The 24,684-nt window shown below is 30.8% G+C and overlaps 1 protein-coding gene across 1 annotated transcript in view; it reads left to right on the plus strand.

Moving 5' to 3' along the window:
- The window catches only part of Csgalnact (Chondroitin sulfate N-acetylgalactosaminyltransferase), a 294,143-nt gene that overhangs the window by 170,450 nt on the left and 99,009 nt on the right, over positions 1-24,684 (plus strand). The window contains exons 4-5 of the mRNA XM_085948893.1: positions 10,222-10,373; positions 18,255-18,476. Of these exons, the coding sequence (XP_085805019.1) occupies positions 10,222-10,373; positions 18,255-18,476 (374 nt within the window). The remainder of the gene's footprint in view (positions 1-10,221; positions 10,374-18,254; positions 18,477-24,684) is intronic.

A 24,684-nucleotide genomic window follows, 5' to 3' on the forward strand; every position in this document is an offset into this window, starting at 1 on the left:
AAGTGTGAATAATTGCGGCTCAGTAGTGTGCCTTTGATATTTTACAAACAAGTCTATAGAATTTCGTTAATAAGTTTCAAAAAGTTTAATATTTAGTACCCTGCAAACTGTATTCATAAACACACAGATGTATTTAATTTAAAAAAAAAATAGATAAAAGCGCAGCCAAGAGTGCACGATGTAATAAATATCATCAATATGGTGGTGATATATGTGGTGGTGGTATATGTGGTGTGGTTAATGAATGACTGATTTAAAAGTGCAGCTATAGGTACAGTGAAGCCCAAAGAGCACTAAATGGCGACTGGGTTGCTCTAAAATTATCTGGTTGTTATGTGAATGCTCGTAGCAGCGAAAAACTGTGGAAGATGTATTCATCTAGTAGCAGATCAAAAAACTTAAAAAAACATACGTATCACAAAAATTCTGTATAAAGTCTTGAAACAAATGAAATTCGAACACACATATTTGGATTCCGAGTGAGTACTTTCAGCTATCAGATTTGATCTGAAGGGTATTTTAAATTCTCACAATCATAATAATATGGCTACCATCTTTGTTATTAAAACCAAAGTTAATTTTTAAATGTTTTGTTGTTGTACTAAACCGAGCGGTGCCACCATATTTTTTTTCATTGGCTCTACAAGCCGATGTTGATCTTGGCCGCATTATAAAGACGTTTCGTGACAGATCTTTTTACGAGGCAAATATGTTTGCCACTTGCTTAACCTATTAAGTCTAGTTTTAATTCTAAGCTCTAGTTCTAAAAATACATTAAAAAACAAAAGCCGAATTTTCCAAATCTGGCATCCGGGATTCGAACTCAAGACCTACGTCTTAACAAGCAAACACGTTCCCACTTGACCATCATTAGAATATTATCTTTTTCTTAGAATGAAGTTTTATGTTAATTCTGCAATATTTAAGTTATTTACGTTGGCAGCTATTATATTATCCATCTTCAGAATACTAAAACTATCGTTATCTTACGAGGTATTTTAGTGTTGTCCTGAAGATGGGTTTATAGTCCGAAACAGTTGTGAATATAAATTACTCAAATCATATCATAAAATTGACAAAACATTTTGTTTTAATATTATTACAATGGAGATAAACCACGTATAACGTAAAGGTCAATTTAAATAATTATTTATTATGATCATAATTTTCGGGAACAATCCATATAGCTGCATAGTACTATGTAGTGGGTCATTTAGTAAACGACACATATCGTCAAAAGTAGGACATATGTAAAAAATGTTTAAGAAGCGCTCTTATGTGATATTGAGCCATTTGTAGACTTCTCTCACCTGCAAAGGGTTCGTGGTGACGTCAGCCTGGGGCGACGCGAGCTTTGTAAGCGCACCACGACGGCTGCAATGCGTCGCTGAGCTTTCACGAATGAAACACCCTAAGTATTTATTTAATTAAATGTAATATGATTCAAAATACCAGGCATTACATAATATATGTGCTATTAATTAAATTCCTTTGAATCAAGTTCTTTTGTCAGTTAATTATTATATTTACTTTATTGTATGTAGGTATCGTATTTCTATGGTACGACATTTTGAATTAAAAATGTAGCAAATAAAATTTTATACTAATAAAATTATTTATTATTGTCTTAAAATTATGTCTTTTTACCATTGAAATATAATAATGAACAATTTAAATTATAAACAGTTTATAAATAATATAAGTAGGAATATGATTGTTTTTTTTTTATATATGTATACGTATTATCTCTAATAGTGCTAGAGTTATACACAGTATTTTTTTACAGTAAACTCAATACTTATGGTAAAATAACTACAATTTTTTTAACCTTTATTATGTTAACTAAATTACTAGGATTTAAAAATGGGACACTCATTAGATAATTTAGCTCCAAATTGACTACTTAAGTATATTTTTTTCACACATACATCCTGATATTATAAATCTTTAAACTAGTTTTAAGTTGATCTTGTGTTGTTGAAATAACATAAATTGTCTGATGTTCGAATTTAGAATTAAGCTACTACTACTACTGAATGATATGTAACATGTTACGAGTAGCATATTATTATTTTACATAGCATTGCCAATCACTAGGCAGCATATACTAGTATAGTTCTCTACTCAAAAGCTAGACAATTTTATCTCCAAAACTCCCATTAAGATTATTTTTCATTTTATTTTTACTTGGTCTTAATTTTTTTTTTTTTGTTAAAAATTTTTAGTTTCTATTATGAATATACACAACGTGTTGATTGGACCTAACATACATAATAATTTAGGAAAAAATCTGTATTTAGTTAATTTTTACATTTTTAGTAAAAACTATTTATTTATATATTTTGTTGATGAATAACTAAAAGAAATGCATACGTTCTTACAAATAATATATTGTTTTAATATCAATAAGCGTATTTTTTAATTTATTTGTTGTAATTACCAAAGTTATGAACATTTTCTGTTCAAAATGATTTACCATAATTGAATTTAACAATTTGTAATTTTTTAATATAATTTTCTTTTCTCTCCAGTCTAATATCTGTTTAAATGTGTTATATACTATACGATATATATTAAATAGGGTGCTCAACTTTCACTGGAGTTATATACAAAAATTCAAAAAGCGAATATTGTAGGGGAGAGCAGGTAGGATTCGTACACTTTTTACTCTAAGCCGTATAAAAACAAAACTGTAAGATATTTTTAAATAACTTCACTTGGCTTCATTTGGCTTTAATAATAGTGAAGTGTAGTTTAGATACAAATCAGCATGGCGAAGCTACGGTAACTTTTCTGAAAAATGGAAAACGTACGAAACTACCCCACACGTGGGGTAGCTTCGTACATAGTGTGGGGCACATTCGTACATAATGGAGAACCTTCGTACAGTCAAAGAAAATGCTATTTATTCAATGTAATATATTCATGTATTGAGATCAAAGCTAACACAGAATCAGCCTTCATGTAATAATAATTAACAGTTATTGTTTTTAAAGTGCTTATAACTACTTAGTCATAAAAACATAACACTTTTATTTATTTTTTTGTTAATAAAGGAACGAATAAATCAACATTATAAAATTTACCATTAGAGTAATAGGTCTTAATCTTATGTATTTAATAGTTGTACTATCCAACATATAGGTCTTTTTTGAAGCTAAATATTATCCGGGCTGTTCTTGCTGTAAAAGCAGATTTTGATAGCGGGAAAACACATACCACATCTGATATGTAAACTGTTCCTTCATCTTTGGTAGTGGGAAAGACAAATTTCCAGGTATGAGGCTTCTTCCTCAAAAATGAAACTTTGCATTCAACGGGACTATATTTTTTAAGCACCTGCCCAAGATAATATAAAAAGGTCTTTGTTTTCTTAAACTCTACCATCACAAAGCGTTTTTCTTTGATGTTCTCTGACGTAACTGGAGTTTCATTGTCAGTATCCGATCCTTCAGACGTCTCTTCGATGGGAGAACAAGAACTTTCTCTTAAACTGATATTAGCCTCATCCTCACAATCGGTTTCATCCTGACTATCAGTTTTTACAGTTTATTTTGCCTCTTTGGTTTAGCTGTCCCTGAAGTTTTCTTCTGTCTCTTTGTTTTGGGTCTTGTATCTGACAGTAAATTTAATGCTCGCTTCATCTCCTTAGCCCTTTGTTTCCTCTCTTGCTCTTGCTTCTTCAACTGTTTTGCTTTTCTATTTCTTCTAGTCTATTTTTTTCAGGAGTATCTGTATATATTCTCGATTTTCCTTGTAGTTTTCCTTTTTTCGACTTTTTTAACGCATTTCTGTCCACTCTGGGCTATCCCATCGGATAATTTCTGGAGTTATTAATCCTTCAGTTGATAAAGATGCAGGTGCAGTTGTAGGTGATAGCAAGGAGGGTGATACTGGCGCTGAGCTCCATGGAAGATCTTGTTGAGTAATCTCTGTTTCTGCAGGTAGAGTTTCTGGCACATTGGCATCTTGGCCCGCTGTAGAAGTTGATTGTCCACCTTACGTGGAAACGACTGCATCTTGCATCATTGCATCTTCATCAACGTCTCCTGTTCTTGTCCCTTTTTTCACATATATTCACGGCATGGTTCTGTAACAATAATATTTTTGGTGAACAATCTTCCTACTGCCACGCAGTTAGGAATGGGGAGCATTCGTACAGTACGAATCTACCCCACTCATAACTGCACGAAGGTACCCCAAACTGAGAAATCAACAAATTAATTGAAAATAAAAATAACCGCTATAGTTAGCCTAAAATGACTATTTACATATTAAACGAAGTTATCACTTCATAAACTATACTAAGTCACTTTTAACATTCGTGCAAAACTTATAACAGTTAAGCGTGTTCAAAAGTGAATACAAAAAATACTTACGTAGAGCGAAAACACGTATCAGCGTGCTCCATCGAAGCTGTTGGCCGCACTGATGCCCTGCCCCGCGGTTACACTATGCGTATGAGCGGGAGTCACACACACAAACGTGAGCACGCCAATGAATTGGATAGTGAAGATATCGCCACTGTACGAATGCTCCCTGTGTACGAATCCTACCTGCTCTCCCCTACCACTGAGATCTTTGATTTATTTTCATGCACACGATCTTTTTTGCGGGGCTTAAAACAATAAGATCTCGTTACACTCGACTCAAAAATCATAAATCAAATTTTTTAGATGCTCCGCTATATAAAACGTAATTTACGGTCACCCTAGGGAGGCATTCTTTCCCACCTCACCACCGATGAAAGGATGTTCCCTGCATTTTTTTATTTCATTTTTCACTTGCCTTTTTAGTGTGCGCACAAAGTGAAGTTACGCGGGAAATTAACGCGACAGCTATGTTTGAACGTTTTTTATACGCTCAATGATACGTATTAATAATTTAAACCGATATCAACAATACAAATTGTGTTTGTGGAATTTATTTTTTTGAAGATTAACTTGCTACTGGTAAACGATTATTAATATGCTCAATTTTTAAAGAATTTTATGTCAATTTTGGTTTGCCGATGGTTTGGGACGACCTGTGGAAATAATAAAACTAAACTTATGCAATAACTATTAAATTTTAATAGTTATGCTATAATGGTATCTTTTTTCTCCTTGGTCATTCTCTCATGACTGAGGATCGTGACCACCTTTGAATTTTGTCATCTTTTGAGCGACGAAGACTTTCCATCCCTTTCGATATTCTGCTTCAATAATAATGGTATAATAACTTTCTTATTATATGAGTAGATTCACTGACTTCTACTGACCATCTGAAGCAATCCAGCTAAATAGAAAAAAAATATTCTTTTGTTCTGTCCGATTCAAAAATCTCTAATAGATTTTTTTAGTAACGAGTGATGCTTATTTGAATGGTTACATAATAATATAACTCAAAGTAGCTGATTGTTCATTACGAGTAGTCTTATATAATTTGGCCATTACGTCGCCAGCCATTGAATATTCAAAGTGATGGCTTCACTAATAGGGAATAAAATCATGAATTTAACTCAATACTCGATGCTTCTTTGAGAATTGTAATATATTCAGACCCAATTCAACTCATGTTTTAGGACCGTGCGATTATATTATTATTAAGCGATGTTTTAAACGTGATTATTTTCTTTATCATTTCTTACTCTTTTTACCCACTATCTTCATTGTCTTTTTTTCAATATAATATATCTCATCGCACATTTTTTATTATCAAGAAAATCATTTGAGTGTAGCGACTAATGAAAGAGGCTTTCACTCACCGCTTCGATTTATTCACTACGGACACAAATACACGAAGCGGGACTGTGGATGGAAATGTTTTTTTATGAACATCATTTGCTTTATTTCGTTTCATTTAGGGAAAATTCGCCCTTTGATCTACGACACAACAATAGGGACCAAAATTCTTTTGATTAAATGAACAAAAATGTTCATTAGGTTTACGGTCTTTCATTGAAATAAATCAATTATTTTGAGCCCGAATTACTTACCCTATTCAAACCAAAAAATGTGGATTGTTTATTCTCCGTTAATATTAAATATTTTCTTTACGTATCTGATAGCATCAGAAATGTATGGAACAAAAACAAACTAAATCAATAAATCTCTTTTTTTTTTTTTTTTTCCATCATCGTCTCTTTATTTTTGAAGTGAAACAACTATAGGAACGGATGTGTTCAATAGAAATTAAAGTGAAATGAAAATTGAAACCGAAGTCTTTTCTATAGTGAGAGCAGTGGATTGCACTCTCTGGCTAACACATAATATATACTACATAATACAATACATAATATACCAGTTATTTGCTACGGTTCGAATGAGGAGAAATGCAATTATCGCAGATACTTACAATCAATAAGTTACAGTTCATTTTTTTGAACGCAGAATGGGAGGGGGGTTTGGGTACGGAATAATTGGTGGCTTTTATAAGTATATATAAGTAGTATGTGGTGCAAAGTTAAGTATTTATGGATGAACACTGTATTATTTAAAATAAAACATAATGATATGAAACCTAATTTCACTCCATATAATAACAACCAGGACCGTTATAGTTTAATATAACATTTAATATATAGTGTTTTTAGTTACTACCCATACAATAAATAAGAACGTGACCTCAATATTATATATCCATCTCTTTATGGTACAACATGCTGAACTGCATACGTACAACTTATAATGAAACCATGTTTTCTTTCGGTGCATGGTTTTTGCTAAGTTTGCACCTTGTCGCCATAACAAAAAGGCAGAAAATGAGTTTTTTACCATTTTGAATACAATTTATATTTATTATGACATTTACCATTCAGTGGGATTGATTTATTTCGTAACATCTCTCTTTTACGCGTATAATTTATTATTGTTAATTTGGGATAGTTTACTCGTTTTTCATTCAAACTTACATTACTTTTCCTTTTGTACAGAGAAATATAACGCATACATCGGAAGCTGTCAGCTATTCCTAAACAAAGTAACAATTTACAGTGCAAACGACAAGACAATGCAAAACTTTTGAATGTTTTCGTAACGTTAAAAGCAAATTATTGTGCACCAGATAACTGAAATACACGAAACACACACAGACTCAACGTATAGTGTAAAGTACAATGCTATCATTTTGTTAATTAGTTCTAAAATGTTTTGTATAAAAATAGAAATGACTGGAAATAGAATAGCATGGAAGGAATCTCATTAATATCCATTTTCCACATTTTACTTTGTTTATTCTATTTTCGAGTACGTGCTTGCCGGAAAATATTTTATCAATACTGACTTCTGAACTACTAAACGTGTATTGTTAGTAATAAACAGAGTTTTAGCTATACTTAGAGAATACCTTATGAATATTGTGTTTTCCGATACTTGATAACTATTCATTTTTATGTTATTAGTGTAACTGAATAAGTAAGCATAGAAAAATGGATATTCTGTGCGTTGGTACATTAAAAAAGGCATAAAATATTTGATTTCCGTACAAATTGTTTAAATTTATAGGAAGGCTAGTTTTAACTTCAATTAAAACCACGAATGTAGGGAAATTAATTTTCCTTTTCACACAAGATATAATTAGGATATAAATATTGGGAGAAGTAAAAAAAAAATAAGCGAAAGTTCACGTAATTACAGTCAATATCTCATGAGAATATGAAACACTATTTTAGTTTTTTTTAATTGCACTGGTTAATATAAATTATAGACAACACGTTTAGATTACAAATTATTATTAAAACTAGGCTAGTATGTACGTATACTGAGGTGGTGAATTATTAATCAATTATTATGGCGATTTCAGGGGCTACGTGCCGATTAACTTTATTTATTTTCTCCAAGTCTCTAAGAACAATGTACCCAAAAAACTGCGGAATAGTCTAAAAGCTGTTCCTTTATTTGCAGTCTCTGGATGATGGGCTGATTTGTCTTGTACTCTATCCAAGAAATATATAGCGTTCGGCGCCAACACCATATTGTGGTATATTTACAAAGTGTTTAAATCTTAATTTCATTTAATTTATGATTATATTGTTCCTATTTATTCATTGAAAAAATATTAATTTAATTGGGTACACAAATTTTATATTATCTAATTCATTTTAATTGTTTTTTGTTTTTTTTTTTCAATAAACTACATTTAGGTACACTCAAATTAAATGCTAGACTATTACCTAAAAACCAGGGAACTCAGAAATGATGAGAACTGAAATACCTAACGGGTAAGGAAAGGCATGCAACCGATCTCGAGTAAAGAAGAAGACGGGATAAATTTAAACACGTGTCATGAATACGTCATACGTGAAATACTGACAACTGCTCTCTGATTCTGCATTGACGCTCATTTAATATTGGGGTATTACCAGCGGCAGCTCGTCCATATGCACTGCGGTACTGCAGCACCCCCAAGCAAATTGAGACAAATGTAATGTTATAATATACATAAATTCATGTATATTATTATTAAAATATCAATATTATTAAGCGTGTAAACAGTTCGCCCGCGCATCGATACATCCAATGTCCAATAATATTATCATACACCGCGGTAAGTACTTGATTTTGCACAGTACCGATTTCAATAGAATATTCTCAAGTGGGCGAAAGAGGGCGCAGGCAGTAGTGCTCGCAAATGGAAGCCTAATCGGTACTGCGGGTCAGACAGTGCGGTTTCAGTATTTCTCCGTTTCTGCGTCGAGAGTGAACACGTGCACCATAACGAGGGAACAAATATAGCTATAATGATTTATTAACATTATTAAAATTTATTTCTGCAAGCAATTTATGCAAAGTTCTTTATTTTATTTATGAATATAATTAATTATTTACATTTAATTTTTATGTTAATAGTAAAATATAATCCAAATAAACGTTTATTTTTATTTTTAATCAGCCGCAGTACTCCCAAATATCTTGTCCACGAGCCACCAATGGTTATTACACACACTATTGCACATCTATAATGCATGGTTCACTTTCGTAGAACACCCACACATTTAAACCCTGCGTCAAATTTTACTATAATGGTATTAGCTTATCGTAATTATATTTAATATCTGTTCTTTGGTAAAAACTGTTTTATTTGAATAAGTTAATATGTTATTTTTTTTAAAAATATTTCGACGAAAATTAATATGTTTTTCTATTTTAAATTAAATTTTATCAACGTATAATATTTAAAACATGCACGAAGATTCTGAAGCCCAAACAAACTTCCCGCGAGAGTAGCATCAAAGCATGTTATGCCAGCAACAAAATGCATTAGTCACGTGAGAGCAAAACGTTATTTGTATTTACTTGGCAGCAAGCGTTGCCTCACAAAAGCGCAAAGTTATTTCATCCACCATGGAGACCGTCGCATTAATTGTTCCACAAACAGTTTAATTCGCACAGAGTATCTATTAACCGCATCGAGTTTAGAAACTATCCAAATTTATCACCGGCTGGATGACAAATATTTGCATTGTGTGAATAGTTTAGCTGTCCGATTGTAAGGAAAGGCAGAAAATTTTAAAGAAAAGAAAACAAAATATTTTAATTTAATTAATAGGCAACACTGCATTCTTTCGTTTAGAGTAGTATCCTATAGACTTTTTTATTTTTGAAAAATCAATAATTCCTATATTATTATTATTATGTCCGATATTTTTATTTCCTTATCATTTAAAGTACTAAAAAAATCCGTTTAAAAACTCACATGGTTCACAGTGAAGAAACCCCCAGAAATGCAACGAATATAATTACAATTTTTAATATACCATTTCTTTTATTCAACAAATAATTTGCAAGATTTGAGAATGTAACATTCTATATATATTGAACATACATAATTTGAAAACACCTCAGATATAAGCCTGCTGGAAAAAATCAAATTAAAAAAAATACGATGCTTGACGGGATTTGAGCCCGTATATCCACTGGTATCGCGCTAATATGATTTAACCAATTAAGCTACGGGCCTCATATTTAATCACAATAATTTTAACTAGTAAATCTTATACGAAATGCATTAAAACACAAAAAACCCATCGTCAAAGAATTAACGCAATTTGATAAGCATTATTGGGTAGAAAGACACATTGAAAAACAATATGTGAATTTGTCAGGTGCGGGATTTGAACCTGGGACTCAAGACATTATAAAACGACACATTACCGTTATGCCATCGTTAGTGTAAAGTATCATCAACTTACTAATAGATTACGTTCCTGAAAATTTATTGTGTTTTGTTTGTTTGTTTCAGGCGTGGCAGACGCGCAATGGCGCGCGCGCTTGGCTCGAGAGTGCTTGCGCGCGCGCTCCTACTCATATGTTCACTATCACTGCTCTCTCTACTTCTACTCAGCCACTGTGGTCTTGAACCAAACAATTCGGCAACCGAAGACTCGGAAGATAGTAAGTAAAAATATGTTATACCAAATAAGTCATATTAATTTGATCGCTGTTTAGCACATGGTACAAATGAACCAGAATTGCGAAGTCAGAAAAAATTAGAAAACAATAATTATCGAGTAGATGCCTAAAAGAGTAACATGTAATTTTAAAAATTGCTAGAAGCAGCTGTTGAATCAATACTTATATCTGTGTGAAACTTGATTTACATCATCATCATTCGTCATCATTTTTCGAACAATACAGGGATCGAAATGGACCAGAGCGCACCGGAGCTCATCTCAGGTTCATTAAATCTACGAAATTATTGCTCTCTCTTGTGAGATAATTGATTTTATCGATGAGCTAGGTAATTCATATAATAACAAATCTAATACACTTATATCTATAGAATATACCGTCTATTCAATTCTAAATTATCAAAAACACCAATTTTTCAAAATATGCTTTTTTACATAAATCGATTCTCTATGAAATTTCCAACATTTCTGTATAAACTGGATTATATTAAATTTAGGAAACAATAATTTTCATACCACCTCTTAAGTATCCTAGATGACATTTATCCTGCACATTTTATGGTTTAGCGTTTATGATAGTTTAGAATTGAATAGACGATTACCTAAAGTCAAGAAAATAAGTTAATATTTTCGAGTGCTCCGATTCGTAATGTTTTTCAATACGAGCGCTGGAGCAATGTATGTAGATTAAATGTTTAGACTAGACGTCTTGTTCTCCTTAAAATATTAAAAACATTATTAACCACAAAGAAATATTGATATTTTGATATGTAACAGTAACCAAAAATAATTTGAAAATAACTCAGAAACATACCTATTATAAAGTATATCTGAAAAATACGACATGGCGATAATAGAACCCGCATCCATCGGATTGAGGTCAATTTTGCTTTACCAATTGAGCTACCAACGTCCTACATAATTTCGACGAAATTAACTAGTGCCGAGCGGTAAGGTGTCAGCTTATCTCTCGATCGAATCCAGAGTCTGACAGAGGCACGTGTGTTTGGACCCCAGAATATAGATCTAATAGATTGAGCAAGTGGCTAATTCTTGTAAAAATAAAAATCTGTTAACACAACCTCTACACTGGGTCAGTGAATTCACTAATTGTCATTTTGAATATGTATACATTTAAAAATGTATAATATTATACACAAAGTATTAATTATGAATAGGTTTAAATACTTAAATATGGTATTTTTATTCAATACTAAATATATATTAAATTTTAAAAAGGTAGATTAATTTTTATTTCATTCATTTTATATAATGTAGCTTCATACGGTGAGTAAGTCGGTATCATATTCTATGACCTTTTGGAGTTTTTGTACTAAAAAAACATATAATATTTTCAATTAACTTTAATAGTCAATAGTGACATTGAATTGTAGTAAAAGGTTAAACCAATTCAATTTCAACTACTAACTTAGTTTATTATCAAAATTTTATCAGTAGAAATAGTGTTCAACGAATTTTATTGTCAAACATTTATTAATCAAATTCTTGACAGTCTATTTTATCAATTTTCAAAATTAATAACACGGGCGGCTTCTCATTAAATTAGGTACCTCCTTTGTTGTGTCAGCGAATATTTCAACATTGTTGATAAAACAAATTTTGGCATATTTTACGATATAAATGAATTTATAGTGCCTGTAGGGTGGCATAAAGCATACCCCATTTTATAGCAGAATCTAACTTGTATTTGTTTATTCAAGAAAAAATATTATTTGAATTTTATTAGCACCTGATCGTAAAATACAACTCGTAAAGATATTTTTAAATAACAGGTAGAAAGTAATTATATAAATATTGTTAAGTACTAAAAATAATGCCCCTGGTGAATTAACACCCAAATAGTCTGGAAAATATTTTTTTTATCAACATTCTGTTTTTTGAATAAACTAAAACAAACAAACAAATAAAAATCGATAATTATATCTACAACAATAAGTTTCTTATATATATATGTATACATCAGTAGCATGCGGTGACTCTTTAAATAAGACATACTGAGAAGGGGGAAAGACAAACAGCATTATTATCCAAATTAAATTTCCAATAAGATTTTAAACTTATTTTGAACAATGAAGTTTTTATACAATTTATAGATTTTATATAAAGGTCAAAAGAGTTTTGAAGTGATATCAAATAAAACATGGAAAAGTCTTTTCATATTCATTAAATTGAATTACGTTTAAGAGTGCCATACATTTTAAATATTTGATATGAATATTTAAGTCGACTAAGTATTAAAAATTCAGGGAAATCGTTTTAAGAGTGAAGTTACTGGAATCATCTATATACTGTTGACCCTGTGAAATTTCAATTCTCACATTGTCCAATAAAAAAAAAACATCTTTTTTGTTTTTTCAAACAATTACATTTTTTTCATTTCTATATTATGTCAGATCTTTTGTTTTTGAAAAATTTCAAATAAAACATCGGAAGATTTAAATTTACACCCCCGAAAATCTTCGTCTAAAAATATATTCAGTTCAAAAAAGATAAGTAGGTACATTCCATATTAAATCAATCATTCTGTAAAGAAAAGTTCGCTTTATTTTATTACTTATTGTTATTTAAATGTTTACTGTTTTGATTTTTTCTATAATATTTAAGTAAGTAGGTACCTACTGCAATATTTTTATTCATCGGCATGTGTGTATATTATCCAAAATTATAAAACTGGGTAGCCAATTTTTTAAACACCCTAAAAGTAGTTATAATAAATATTTATCAAGAAATTTGGTCATTTAAACTTATATCATATTATTTAAGTGAACATGTTAATATATACCAAAGAGATAGGTACTATGATTATAATAATGTAAATATTGATAATAATTGAATTTTTTTTTATTATTATTGAATATAACTATCCAGTTTTTTTTGTGAAATGTCATTATTTGTTTTCCTGTACATTACCAGTTCCTGTGTATACAATCGTATCACCTTAATGGCTTCGATTTGATGGTTTTCACGATATACGAGTCCATGTATAGCCCATAGAGTTCGTCATTGTACCCCTTTTTTCATCCCACCCAGACCAAATGTCACGGATTGGTTCGAATATACTAAAGAGCACTCGTTGTTCAAAGCTTTCCAGCATTCTCTGTGTGTTTTGGTCAGCACCATGTTTCCGACCCATACACAAAGCTATCAGTATCAGTGTAAATCATTGATTTGCCATAAATGATAGGCTTTTAAGTTAATTAAAATATTTGATGCGTATGCAATTTCTGACAGTTTGTAAAGTATTCAGAGCTACCCACTGATTTTCATAATGGTAGTAAACGATAGGCAGCATAATATGCGGTGTCGACTGATTTAATATCATGCGGTTTTTAGCCAATGAGATTTTATATCACTACGATGCAGGTGAGCCTAAACTAAAGGTGGGCAATTCATGATTTTTGTTTATTGATGTGCCTTAATGTACTCAGCGGTGTAAACGAATAGATTGGGTTTTAATGTGGGGTTTCAATTGTAAGTTTTACATAACTTTTCAACATTATAATAAATGACCCATTATTATCGAATTATTCATTTTACCTACTATTTCAAGAAAAAAACATTCTTATTTGATACGTTAGTATAACAATAAAAACAACTGTGCACATACGTCCATGAATTCAATGTTTGAAATAAAATACTTGTAATATATTTCGTGGGATTACTACCAAAAAGTCTCGAAATCATGTTATGAAGATATTGCAATTTGAAAGTTTGATATTATGCTCTCTAAAATCAGGCATAGTGCTAATTTCTTTGTGCTTATGTGCACATTCTACATATCAGATGACCTTGAATCTTTTAGCTAGCATATATATTTATATATAGACATATAATCCGTTGTTAACTCTAAATGCCTAATTTATCCAAATACCAATTTTTAGCAGCGACCCTACGATATTTTCTATTTGGATTCGTAATTAGTTATGTACATATTGTTGACAGTTTTTTTAACAGGGAGTTAGTCACTTATTTATTATATTATTTAACTACCTGGAAAACCCATTCAAGAATGTACAACATAATATCTATATTTTTGTTAATATTTTTCGGAACTTCATGTTATAAATGCATCTATTATTTAAAAGTCATCCTATGAAGTTTGTATATACCTAATTAAATTATTATTTGCTTCAGTACTGCCTAGGGAAATATCTTTTGTATGTACATATTATTATGTAAAAATATTATTTCCACAATTATTTAACCTCAAACCTTCCAATAAATCTTTATCGTGCTTTTCAAATTTTTGTATAATTTAATTAATACACATTTTTCAGTGCGTAATTCAAATGACAGCAACGCTATTTTTATTTGTATTGTTCATTTGTCACCGACTTTAAAAATAATGTTTTTAAAATTGGAACTGTAGATCGGTGCTCCTGTCAGGATTTTTTTTTGAAAATGTTAAATTATAAAATATAATATTAATTAAAATGACAATTCAAGATGAACAGAAAACCGCATTTTCTTCAAAATCGTCTTCTTTCTATATTATAACCAAATTAATGCCGTACTAATGATTATGAAATTTCACTTAAACAGTACAAATAAAATAGCCAAATCCATTTAGATCCCTTACGTACTACCTAGGTAATTCTATACGTATTTTTGTAGTCATCAATCACATGTGAAAATTAATATCACAGACTGTCGGCTTAACGATTCGATTTTTTGTCCGGCCAATTCGGGCGATCACCAGTCAGAAAGAATTAACGATGAACCGAATTAAGCAGGGAGAATTTTCAGTATCACCCTTAAGGTGGACACATACAATACTTATAACGATCGACTAAATTTTGAATTATTCTTTAGAACATAATATTATTTACCAATAACTTTAAATTTCTCTTTATCCCGTCATGTGTTTTTATACTCCATTTATTTAATTTTACATGTACTCTCGTAGTGAAGAAATATTACAACATCACTTAAATGATCATTCCTTGAAACTGATATTGATCAACTTTTCAGGAGAAATAAAATACAATTGAAAATTAGATCTACAACAGGCTTATGATTTTTTTAAATAATAATTCTTTGTTATTAAAGAGTAAAATGTACTCAATTATATTTACATAAATATATAGGTATAAATGAATATAGGAGATTTGCTTTGGTTTTTTTTTTAGCTGGCAGTTAGAATATTTGAATTTTCTAACTACATTTTAAAATCGTGGTAGCTTTACCTCCAATAATTATCTAGTCATCTAGCTCCTATTCTATGTTTTAAGTATTTATTGTGTCATATTAAATAGGTAAATTATACATTGAAATGGTTAAAATACATACAATAAGAATTCCTTTTTTTTGGCTTCTTGAACCATGGTTGGTTAAATTATTTAAAGTAGTTAAAAACATTTGAATTTGATGCCAGACTACGCATGGTATATTATTGTACGGAATAATAGGAGTCACAAGGTTTGGAAACTAGAAAAATACAACTTCGAAGTTACAAGGAATGAGTAATTTGTTTTTGGTGTAGTAAATATTATATTTTGGAGTTACAGATTGATACACAATTGAGTTAACTTAACCACTGAATATTTAAGTAATTTTTGGCTAAAATTGTAGTTTGGTACATTTATTTTAAACAAAGAGTTAAAATGATAAATAATTTACACTACGCATTCAGACATTTATATTATCAAGTAAATACTAACTCACGAGCCGTGTGCTCTGTTGATTATATAACCCTGATGCTGATTGAGTGCATGGTATCCAAAAAGATCTTTCGGCTACTGTAAACAACTAACAATAACTGTAATAACAACTGTGGTGTAATTAGAAACCAAACAGTGTATATTCGAGTCGGATAATGTAAAAATTATAAAGTCTTAAAAACTCTACTGGGTGGAAGACCACGCATTGATATTATTTTGATTCGAGGGTAGGTAATTAATTGATAATAGGTACCTAATTCATTTATGGTCGGATCTGACCAAACATATAATATATTGTGATACTAGTTTACATCAAAGCATATTATATAAATAATATTGTAATTAATTATACACGGTTATAGAACTGATTTTTACTTATTGACGGGGCGCAAGATTACAGCACGCTCTCTTGACCAATAAAAAACAAAACATCTATAGTTCATTTTTAATGGAATATTATTGATGATAGCAATGGCGAAGAATAACTGAACTTTATCTTTTCTCGGGTAATTAAATTCAAAAAGCTTACCTATGTTATTCACTTTCGCCATGGTGGCGTGTCTTATTAAAATGACGCAAATTTAAAACATACATCAAACTAGCTTTGTTTTAGTCAATAATTAATCATGATAACGATGATAATAAAATGTGGATTTATAATAATTATATTTATTTAATTAACAGTGAAACGATTACGATTGACATATACTGATCGAATATAGTGTGTATCCATCTTAATCAAGAAAAAAACAATGGCCGACGTTATAGATGCGATGTTTTCACGCGGAGTTTTTTTCCGACCGATTGTAATTGAAAGGGGATAATACCCCATCCATTTTTTATTTGGGTAATAAAAGATTTATATTGTGACTGACAGGAGAGCGCAGGAACATTCCAGAAATGAGAGTTGCCCAGATTTTTCTCAGTTCAGTTATACTTGATTAATTTGAAAATCTCTCGGGTTTTTTTTAACTTCGGTTCCAACGCCATGAATTTATAAAGCGTTTTCATGTATCATGTCAAATGCTATTAATAGTTTTATAAAATATGTACATTGATTAAATATATTATGATGGCCACCATAAATATTACGGGTTGTTTGTTATATTTGAGATGCGGTAGTGACGACGATAGTTGAGGGCATGGCTCCCAGGCCAGGATATTTGGTGCCCCCTCTACCTATCGCTAAGTTTAAAGGCAGTGTGACGCTCTACAGAAGCGTTTTAATTGTGTTCCATGTAAAATTAATGGTATTGAGTGTATTTTTGAATAAATACACTTGGATTATGAAGTTTTCGAATATCGACACATAATAATTAAAATTTATATCATACAACCAGATATTTTTAAATGTTAATATTCTTAAAGTAAAATAGCGTCGCAGGCGACTTTTTTACCATTAAAGAAATTTTATGATGCGTGTTTATCTCACTTGTTAGGTCTACCCGCCACGACGGGCACCCCAGACCCCGGGCCGCTAGGCTAGAGCCCTGCTAGCCCCCCTTCCTTGTGGGAGCCATGATTGAGGGTGTTCAGGACGAAACTGACTGCCTTCTGCATATCTACGTCATATTATTATCTAATTCTTTGAACATACTGGCAAGGAAAGCATAGAAGAGTTAACCGCTTTGGGCAATGTGCCTAGTAAAATATAATATGGAACTTCATAAAAAGGTGCCGTTATCCGAATGATAATAGCTGAAATACTATTCAATTCTAAAACGCAACTTTAAACACGAATTGCTTCTATTCAATGCTTGTATTCTAACTGTATCAGTTATGGTATCGTACGAAGGCCCATTACAATAGTAAGTGAGCTTCAAAAACATATGTTTTTGGCGGTTACCAGGTGTGCCCTTAGGGTATGACGTTAAGCATATCGAAAAGATAAGAGAACGCGACATGTGACTACATGATAATGATTATTGTAGATGATTTTCTTCAAGCCAATTGATGAATGTTGCATGACCTGGAAAAATATTAAAATAATGGTAAATAATACGAATTCTTGGAAACGGAAGAGGACATAGAAGAATAAAAAAGATAAAAAAACAGATATGGGTCTCCACTAATGGCAATAAAATGTTTTTAATTTCTTCCAAATACAAAATTACTAATAAATTTAACTGTATGAAGTAAACTTTTTAAAGTGTTTTTTAATTAAAATATATTTTTTGTCACAGGTCCTTCGTTAATTCAACAAGCCCAGCAAGGCAGCGAACTTGCCTTGCAGCTGGAAGGAGCAGGGCTGGGTGCCGGTGGAATGGGGGCAATGGCTGCCGCAGGATCCCAGCAAGCAGGCTACGTTCAACTCCTTGTCCAGCGCGAAGAGGAGAGCAGACTGGAAGTCGATAGACTCACAGCGGAAATTAGAGCTCTCAAGTTACAATTATTGCAACTAACTGGTGAGTCTTGATTTTATTATTGCACTTATCTACTTATTAACCCATCTCCATACCATGCCATGTCAATTTTGGATTGACTCACCGGTAATATATTCAAAATATTGTACATATATCTTTATGTTTAAAACACCAATAATACTCGTATTTACGTACACTATGATCAAAATAGGCTTTTAAATTATTGAATAAAAGATTACTTATACAAAATATTTCGACGATAAATAGAACAAGTCTTTTAAACTAGGCATACTACGGTATACCGATGGTGATTTTAAAGCGTTTCTTATATGGTTAAATTGGTTGTTGTGAAATTAAATATATTCTGTAAATTAAAATATTGAAATATGGCTGTCATAACCCATTAATTTGTTTGATCTAGACTGACTAGAAAAAACCAGGACACTAAATTTCTATTACGAAGGCAGTATTATTTTCGAATGCCCTGCGGTAACCTGTGAGGAGTTAATAAAGATTCTAGATTGTATATTTCGTTAAAATCAATTAACGTATTACTATTTATTTCAATGTGAAACAATAATCAGTTCTTGGAATACTTTACCATATTGCACTAAAAGTATGAGAAATAACTATTACTACGCTCAAAATTTACACTTTCGTATCACGAACTGATAGTGGGCATTGGGTTTGGACTATTTGACTGCAATTTACATAATTCAGTTTTAGTACAAGCCGACCATATTATAAAAATCATCGAATAACAACTATTTTGTTGAATTTAGTAAAATTAATATTATTTTTTTAATGTTCTCTACAATCTTGGATGTCTCAAAAAGAGATTTCATATCAGCTTTTTTAATGATAAATTGATGTTAGCCACATTCTCAAAATATTAGGTCCATGACATATTGAAAAATAAAATATGAATTTTACAAATCCGATATTCGAATCCGAGACCCTCAATTTCACAAATCACTCCGGATATTGACATTTTCCACCTGCGTTAGGATGAGTATTAGTGGACATTGTTTATTCCTTGTACCTACCTATCTAATTTTTTTTTGTATTTACACTCTTCTACTGTTGAATAACTTAATATTGATCTATTTCGTTGTATATAATACTGTTTTAATAATATTTCTTTGTATGTTATGTTGCGAATGTTTTAAATTATTAATTTACAATGTTCACTTTATGTAAAAATAAATACAGTTTGAATTTTAATTTTAATGTCATCATAAACTACTATTGTAAATTATATTTACATTCAAAGTATACCCATGACTCTCCACAAAGTTGAGGTAAATTTACGACTTTCATGAGGACTCTAGTCGGCCATTTACCAAATTCATTGGATCCTTACTTTTGATCAATTTCACATGAAAAATCAATAATTTGTAATTTTCGCCAGATGCTGAATTAAAAGGTAAGGCTTCAGAAATAGACGCTTTGTCCACCCTCTATAGACCCCAATTAGTTATATTATCCCAATTAATATGTATTTATTTGTCCATTAAACCAATCATTAAATATGCTATTTGGTGAATTAATAAAAGTCAATTAATAATATGGTTGATAAAAATATATTAATTGGACACTTATTTATTATAATTACATAGTTTATTTATTTTATTCTCTTTGATAATATAAAAAAAACGTGACGCAGAAGTAATATTTTGACGAAAATACCTTTTAATTAAATTTATTGAAGGCAATAAGGAATTATTATAAATATATATTATTATCATGAATGAATAAAATGTTATTTGCTCGTGGTAGCGTGAAACGATCTACTTTTATTTTATTTTATATTTCCTTTAAAATGCAATTAATTAGCAAATTACTCTGGACTGAATATCCTTTGTACAGCGCTTTCATTCGGTCTCTTTGGGCGAGTCAAGTCGATATAAAAATTGTAATTAAATCTCTTGATAACATCAAACAACGGGAGGCAAGAAAAAATACACTTTTATAATTAAAATAAGTTCAGTTTGTTTTTAGAGAAAAGTGTAATCTAGTAATGGGTACTGGAAAAATATTTTACATAAGCGAGAGGAAGTCAAGACAGCCAATTAATTTGTACTAATGAATGACTTGCGATTTCGTTTTAAAGTAAAGTATCAAGTATATTTTTTTTTAAATATCTATAGAAAAATACTTGGACATTTTTATACTTGTTAAAATACTGATCTTCCTTTATTAACTGCAATGACTTGCCGGAAAATAATTCAGAAGGTTTTGCTCTTAAGGCCATTGGACCCGTTTTTTCCTGTCTTCTCGGAATCGTGGAAATGATAAGCATGTTTAAAACGAATTGATACACAATAAACTCTTTATTTATTTAAAATCTAATAAATAGTATTCAACTAAAACGTTCTGTGTCATTAAAATTTTTCGAATCGCTTTACTTTTTAAAATAAATGACAAATAGTAAGTCCTGTTTTCGAAATTGGTCAAAACGACTGTCACGCCACAATGAATGTTGAACTTAATAATAGTTTTGCAGGTATATATTGTATGAGAGAAATGAGTATAACAATACATTTCATTGATTAACTCACGTACTTTTTTTAATTTCAGAAAAATAAAGATTTTATAGCCATTTTAGTTTGAGTATACATCAGCCAATTTTGAATGATTTTTTCTCACAAAATAATATATACTGCACAATAAAAATATTTTTTTATTATAATATAACATTTCCGTAATACTATAAATAATAATTTATAATAAAAAAAAAAAAAAACCCCATAAATTCGGTACAATTAGTGACGCTATATTACCAAAACACGTCGTACATTTTCATGTATTTAACCTGTTTTCAGACAATTTAGAAATATAATTATTTTGCAAAATTAACAAAAAGAGACCATTTGATCGATTAATCCATACAGTTTTTCTAATTTCTTATTTCTAACGTTAGTACATGGTTAGTACGATCTGGAATTTCAACGGGTAAGGACGTCTTTTTTTTCCCCAAAATTTAGTCCGAAGCAATATTATTTGACTCATGGAAAAATGACCTCTACTCTCTTTGCAGTAACAATCAAATTGGCAAGTCGCAATTATTTGTATCGTTCTATTCCGAACACAGGACACATGCCAGGTGTTATAATTTGTGTTGACTAAAATATCAAACAACATTATAGTACCACTGAATGTCAAACTGAAAAAAATGTAGTTTTATTATATTTATTATATTATTTATTATCTTGTAATTGAAATGGTTGCAGCATGTGAGATATTGTAAGATAATTGAATCTAACAACCACGATGGCTACAAGGAAGTACTGAAGGTTTTCGTTCGGTGACCCATTTATAAAAAAAAAATATTTTGGTCTTGAGCAGTTTAGATAAAATATAGGTGGACTTTAATTGTTTTGATAAATATGTACCTACTTGGTTAGGCTTTAAGCGATTTGAAAAACTTTGCATGTACTTAATACAGTTTTTATGTACCTGGGTGGCCATGTTTTGTTATTTTCAAAGGGACGTACGTATCCAGGAGTATGTTTATTGGCATTATCAAAATGCGTTTTCCGCTGTATCCGCTTTAACCGAACAGTACCGAAAATTTAAAGTAAAATACGTTTTCGAATGCTGTCATCGTAATGGCCACTGAAACATGTGTCACAATTTTATTAATCGTTAAAATAATAATAAAAAAAGTCTTTTGGGGCACAAAATTACGTATATGTTTTATGATATATGTATTTTTCAGATGGTTTGTGGTAAAATCTTTTTTTTCATACTGCCACAATTCAACTATTCATAATTAATTGTTTGTTAAATTTTTCATAGTGATCTTTGACTTAATAGGTAGGTGATAAAGTTTTTACCTTACTTTATTGTATTAATTTATTGTTAAGTGAGAATTAGCTGCTTTCGTTGTCAGTGTGTATTTGATGAGTGCGCATAGTGCCTGACGATGTCGAAAGGCGAAACCAGGATCGCATAAAACGACTCAAATGAAATAGTACAAAACTTAAATCCATTAGAATTTAATATATTTAATGCCGAGTTGAATTGAATGGAATCACTTTAGGCATTTATTAGTAATTATTTAACACAAGTAAAAAATATAATGAGGTAAGAACCTAGTTCATTGAATAATAAAAACAATATTACTCTTTACATCACAACTGACAAGATTTATATGAATTGTATATTGCCTGAACTCGTTGATCCTAGACTAACACGGTTGATGGATATAAGAAACCCTCAATATAATAATTATATTAGATGCTATCAATAGAGAAGAAAAAAAATTTAAAAAATAATAATTTATAATAGTTATTCTAATACATTACATACCGTTAAACCTGTACACTAATTAAAGAACCAATTATCAATTTTCTATACACTAATGTTCCGAAATCCTCCGCGGCGACCAAAACGTACTGCCGTCAAATACACGTTATTATAATAATGGTTTCTTAAATCTTGATTGTTGCGTACTAAATTTAAAAAAAATTGTGCCTCGACAAATATTCATTGAATTGCTTTCTTTTATGAGTCATGTTTTTATAATTCAATAAAAACGCAATAATAACAGACATCTTTTATGCCATCTTGTGAATGTTTTAAACTTATAATTTGTAATGTTAGCTCATGAAAAAATGAATAACTTTTGTATTCATACACACCGATATATATAAATAATATACCAATTTGAAACACCTCAGAAACATACATAAGTATTAGATTTTTTTTTGAAAAATATTTGGACTGAATTTGAACCTACAATATGATAGGTTCAAGAAAAGGTGTCACTTCACAAATTCAGCATATCAATAATATGAGGTTTTTTTTTGGAGGTCTACTATTTTTATTATTATAATTTATTCTACCTACCACAAAAATGTTTATAAAATATGTTAGAAAAAAAAATATTATTAATTCAACACTTTTAAAACCTCTGATTTCGTATCTACTCCCGGAGACGCCGAGCGAAGCGATTTTTGTTTTTTTGCTTTGATATGCGCTGAAGCTTATGGCTAATTGTTGAGGCGCTTACGTCAAATTTGATTCTTACGAATGAACCCATAGGCCTTAAATTTCATGGCCTATTATCAAAAACATGTAATGTTGACTTGCTATCTAGTATCTAATGACTAACTCTACCTAGTCTAGCTCTCAAGTATCTAGTACCTAACCGAAAGAAACGATTTTTTTTCGGATCTGTACATGTTCAAACAGGCACGTTAACCTAATCTTACTCCCTACTTCATTTATCGTTTGTCAATGTATGGCTATAGCCGTATGTTGTAACTTAATCACTGGGAAATGTCAATAGAAATGGCGCATTTCAAAAAAAATCCTACATTATTCTTAGGTCAATTATTATCATAAAACAATCATTCTTGGTAAGATTTGAATGGAGAAAGACCTAGTTTATAATTAGTATCTTTAGAATTATCTTCAAATATGCTAATCTTACCCATTTTTTGAATAATAAAATACCTAATGTTTGTCAAATTTGGGATCACAGAGATTATATAATATAATTTTTTATCGTAAATACTTCACTATATAATGTTAACATTCATTTTAGTAATGATTTTGTAAATGCGTTTAAAACTATAATTAAATAAATCTATACAATCTAAACACCACTGCACATGGATGTACTGAAATATGACTATATTCTAAAACATTAGATTAGAGCTTCGATGGCGCTACAGCTCAAGTCGAGCCCTGGCCTCTTCCACCGCCGTCCTCCAGCCGCAACGGTTCTCCGCACGTCTTTTCTAGTTCCTGATTTTTAGCAGCTGGTTGGCATCTTTTGTAATGTTATTGCCCCATTGTGTGCTTGGCTTTCCCACTAGCCTTTTTCCCCCTGTGTTTTCTTCGAGGATTTTCTTCGGTATCCGTGACTCAGGCATGCACTGGACATGGCCTGCCCAGTTTAGCCTCTGGAGTTTTATGAAGGTGGAGAGTTTTGAATCTTGATATAAGCGGTATAGTTCCGGGTTGTACCTAATTCTCCACTCCCCACCATCATTCATGGGTCCGTATATCCGTCTTAGGATCTTTCTCTTAAAGCAGTCCACCATTTCAGCTGCTTTCATATTTTGCGTCCATGACTCACACCCGCACTCGGTTTTATAAATGCGCTTAAAAATTAATAAATCTATACAATCTTAACACCACTGCACATGGATGTACTGAAATATGACTATATTCTAAAACATTATATCGAATGGCTTAAAAGAATACTATTGTATGTAATAAAATTTTGTGTAGTCAT

Source organism: Rhyacophila brunnea, unplaced genomic scaffold, assembly GCF_057557595.1.
Source record: "Rhyacophila brunnea isolate RB1 unplaced genomic scaffold, BYU_Rbru_1.0 scaffold_10, whole genome shotgun sequence".
Classification (NCBI taxonomy): domain Eukaryota; kingdom Metazoa; phylum Arthropoda; class Insecta; order Trichoptera; family Rhyacophilidae; genus Rhyacophila; species Rhyacophila brunnea.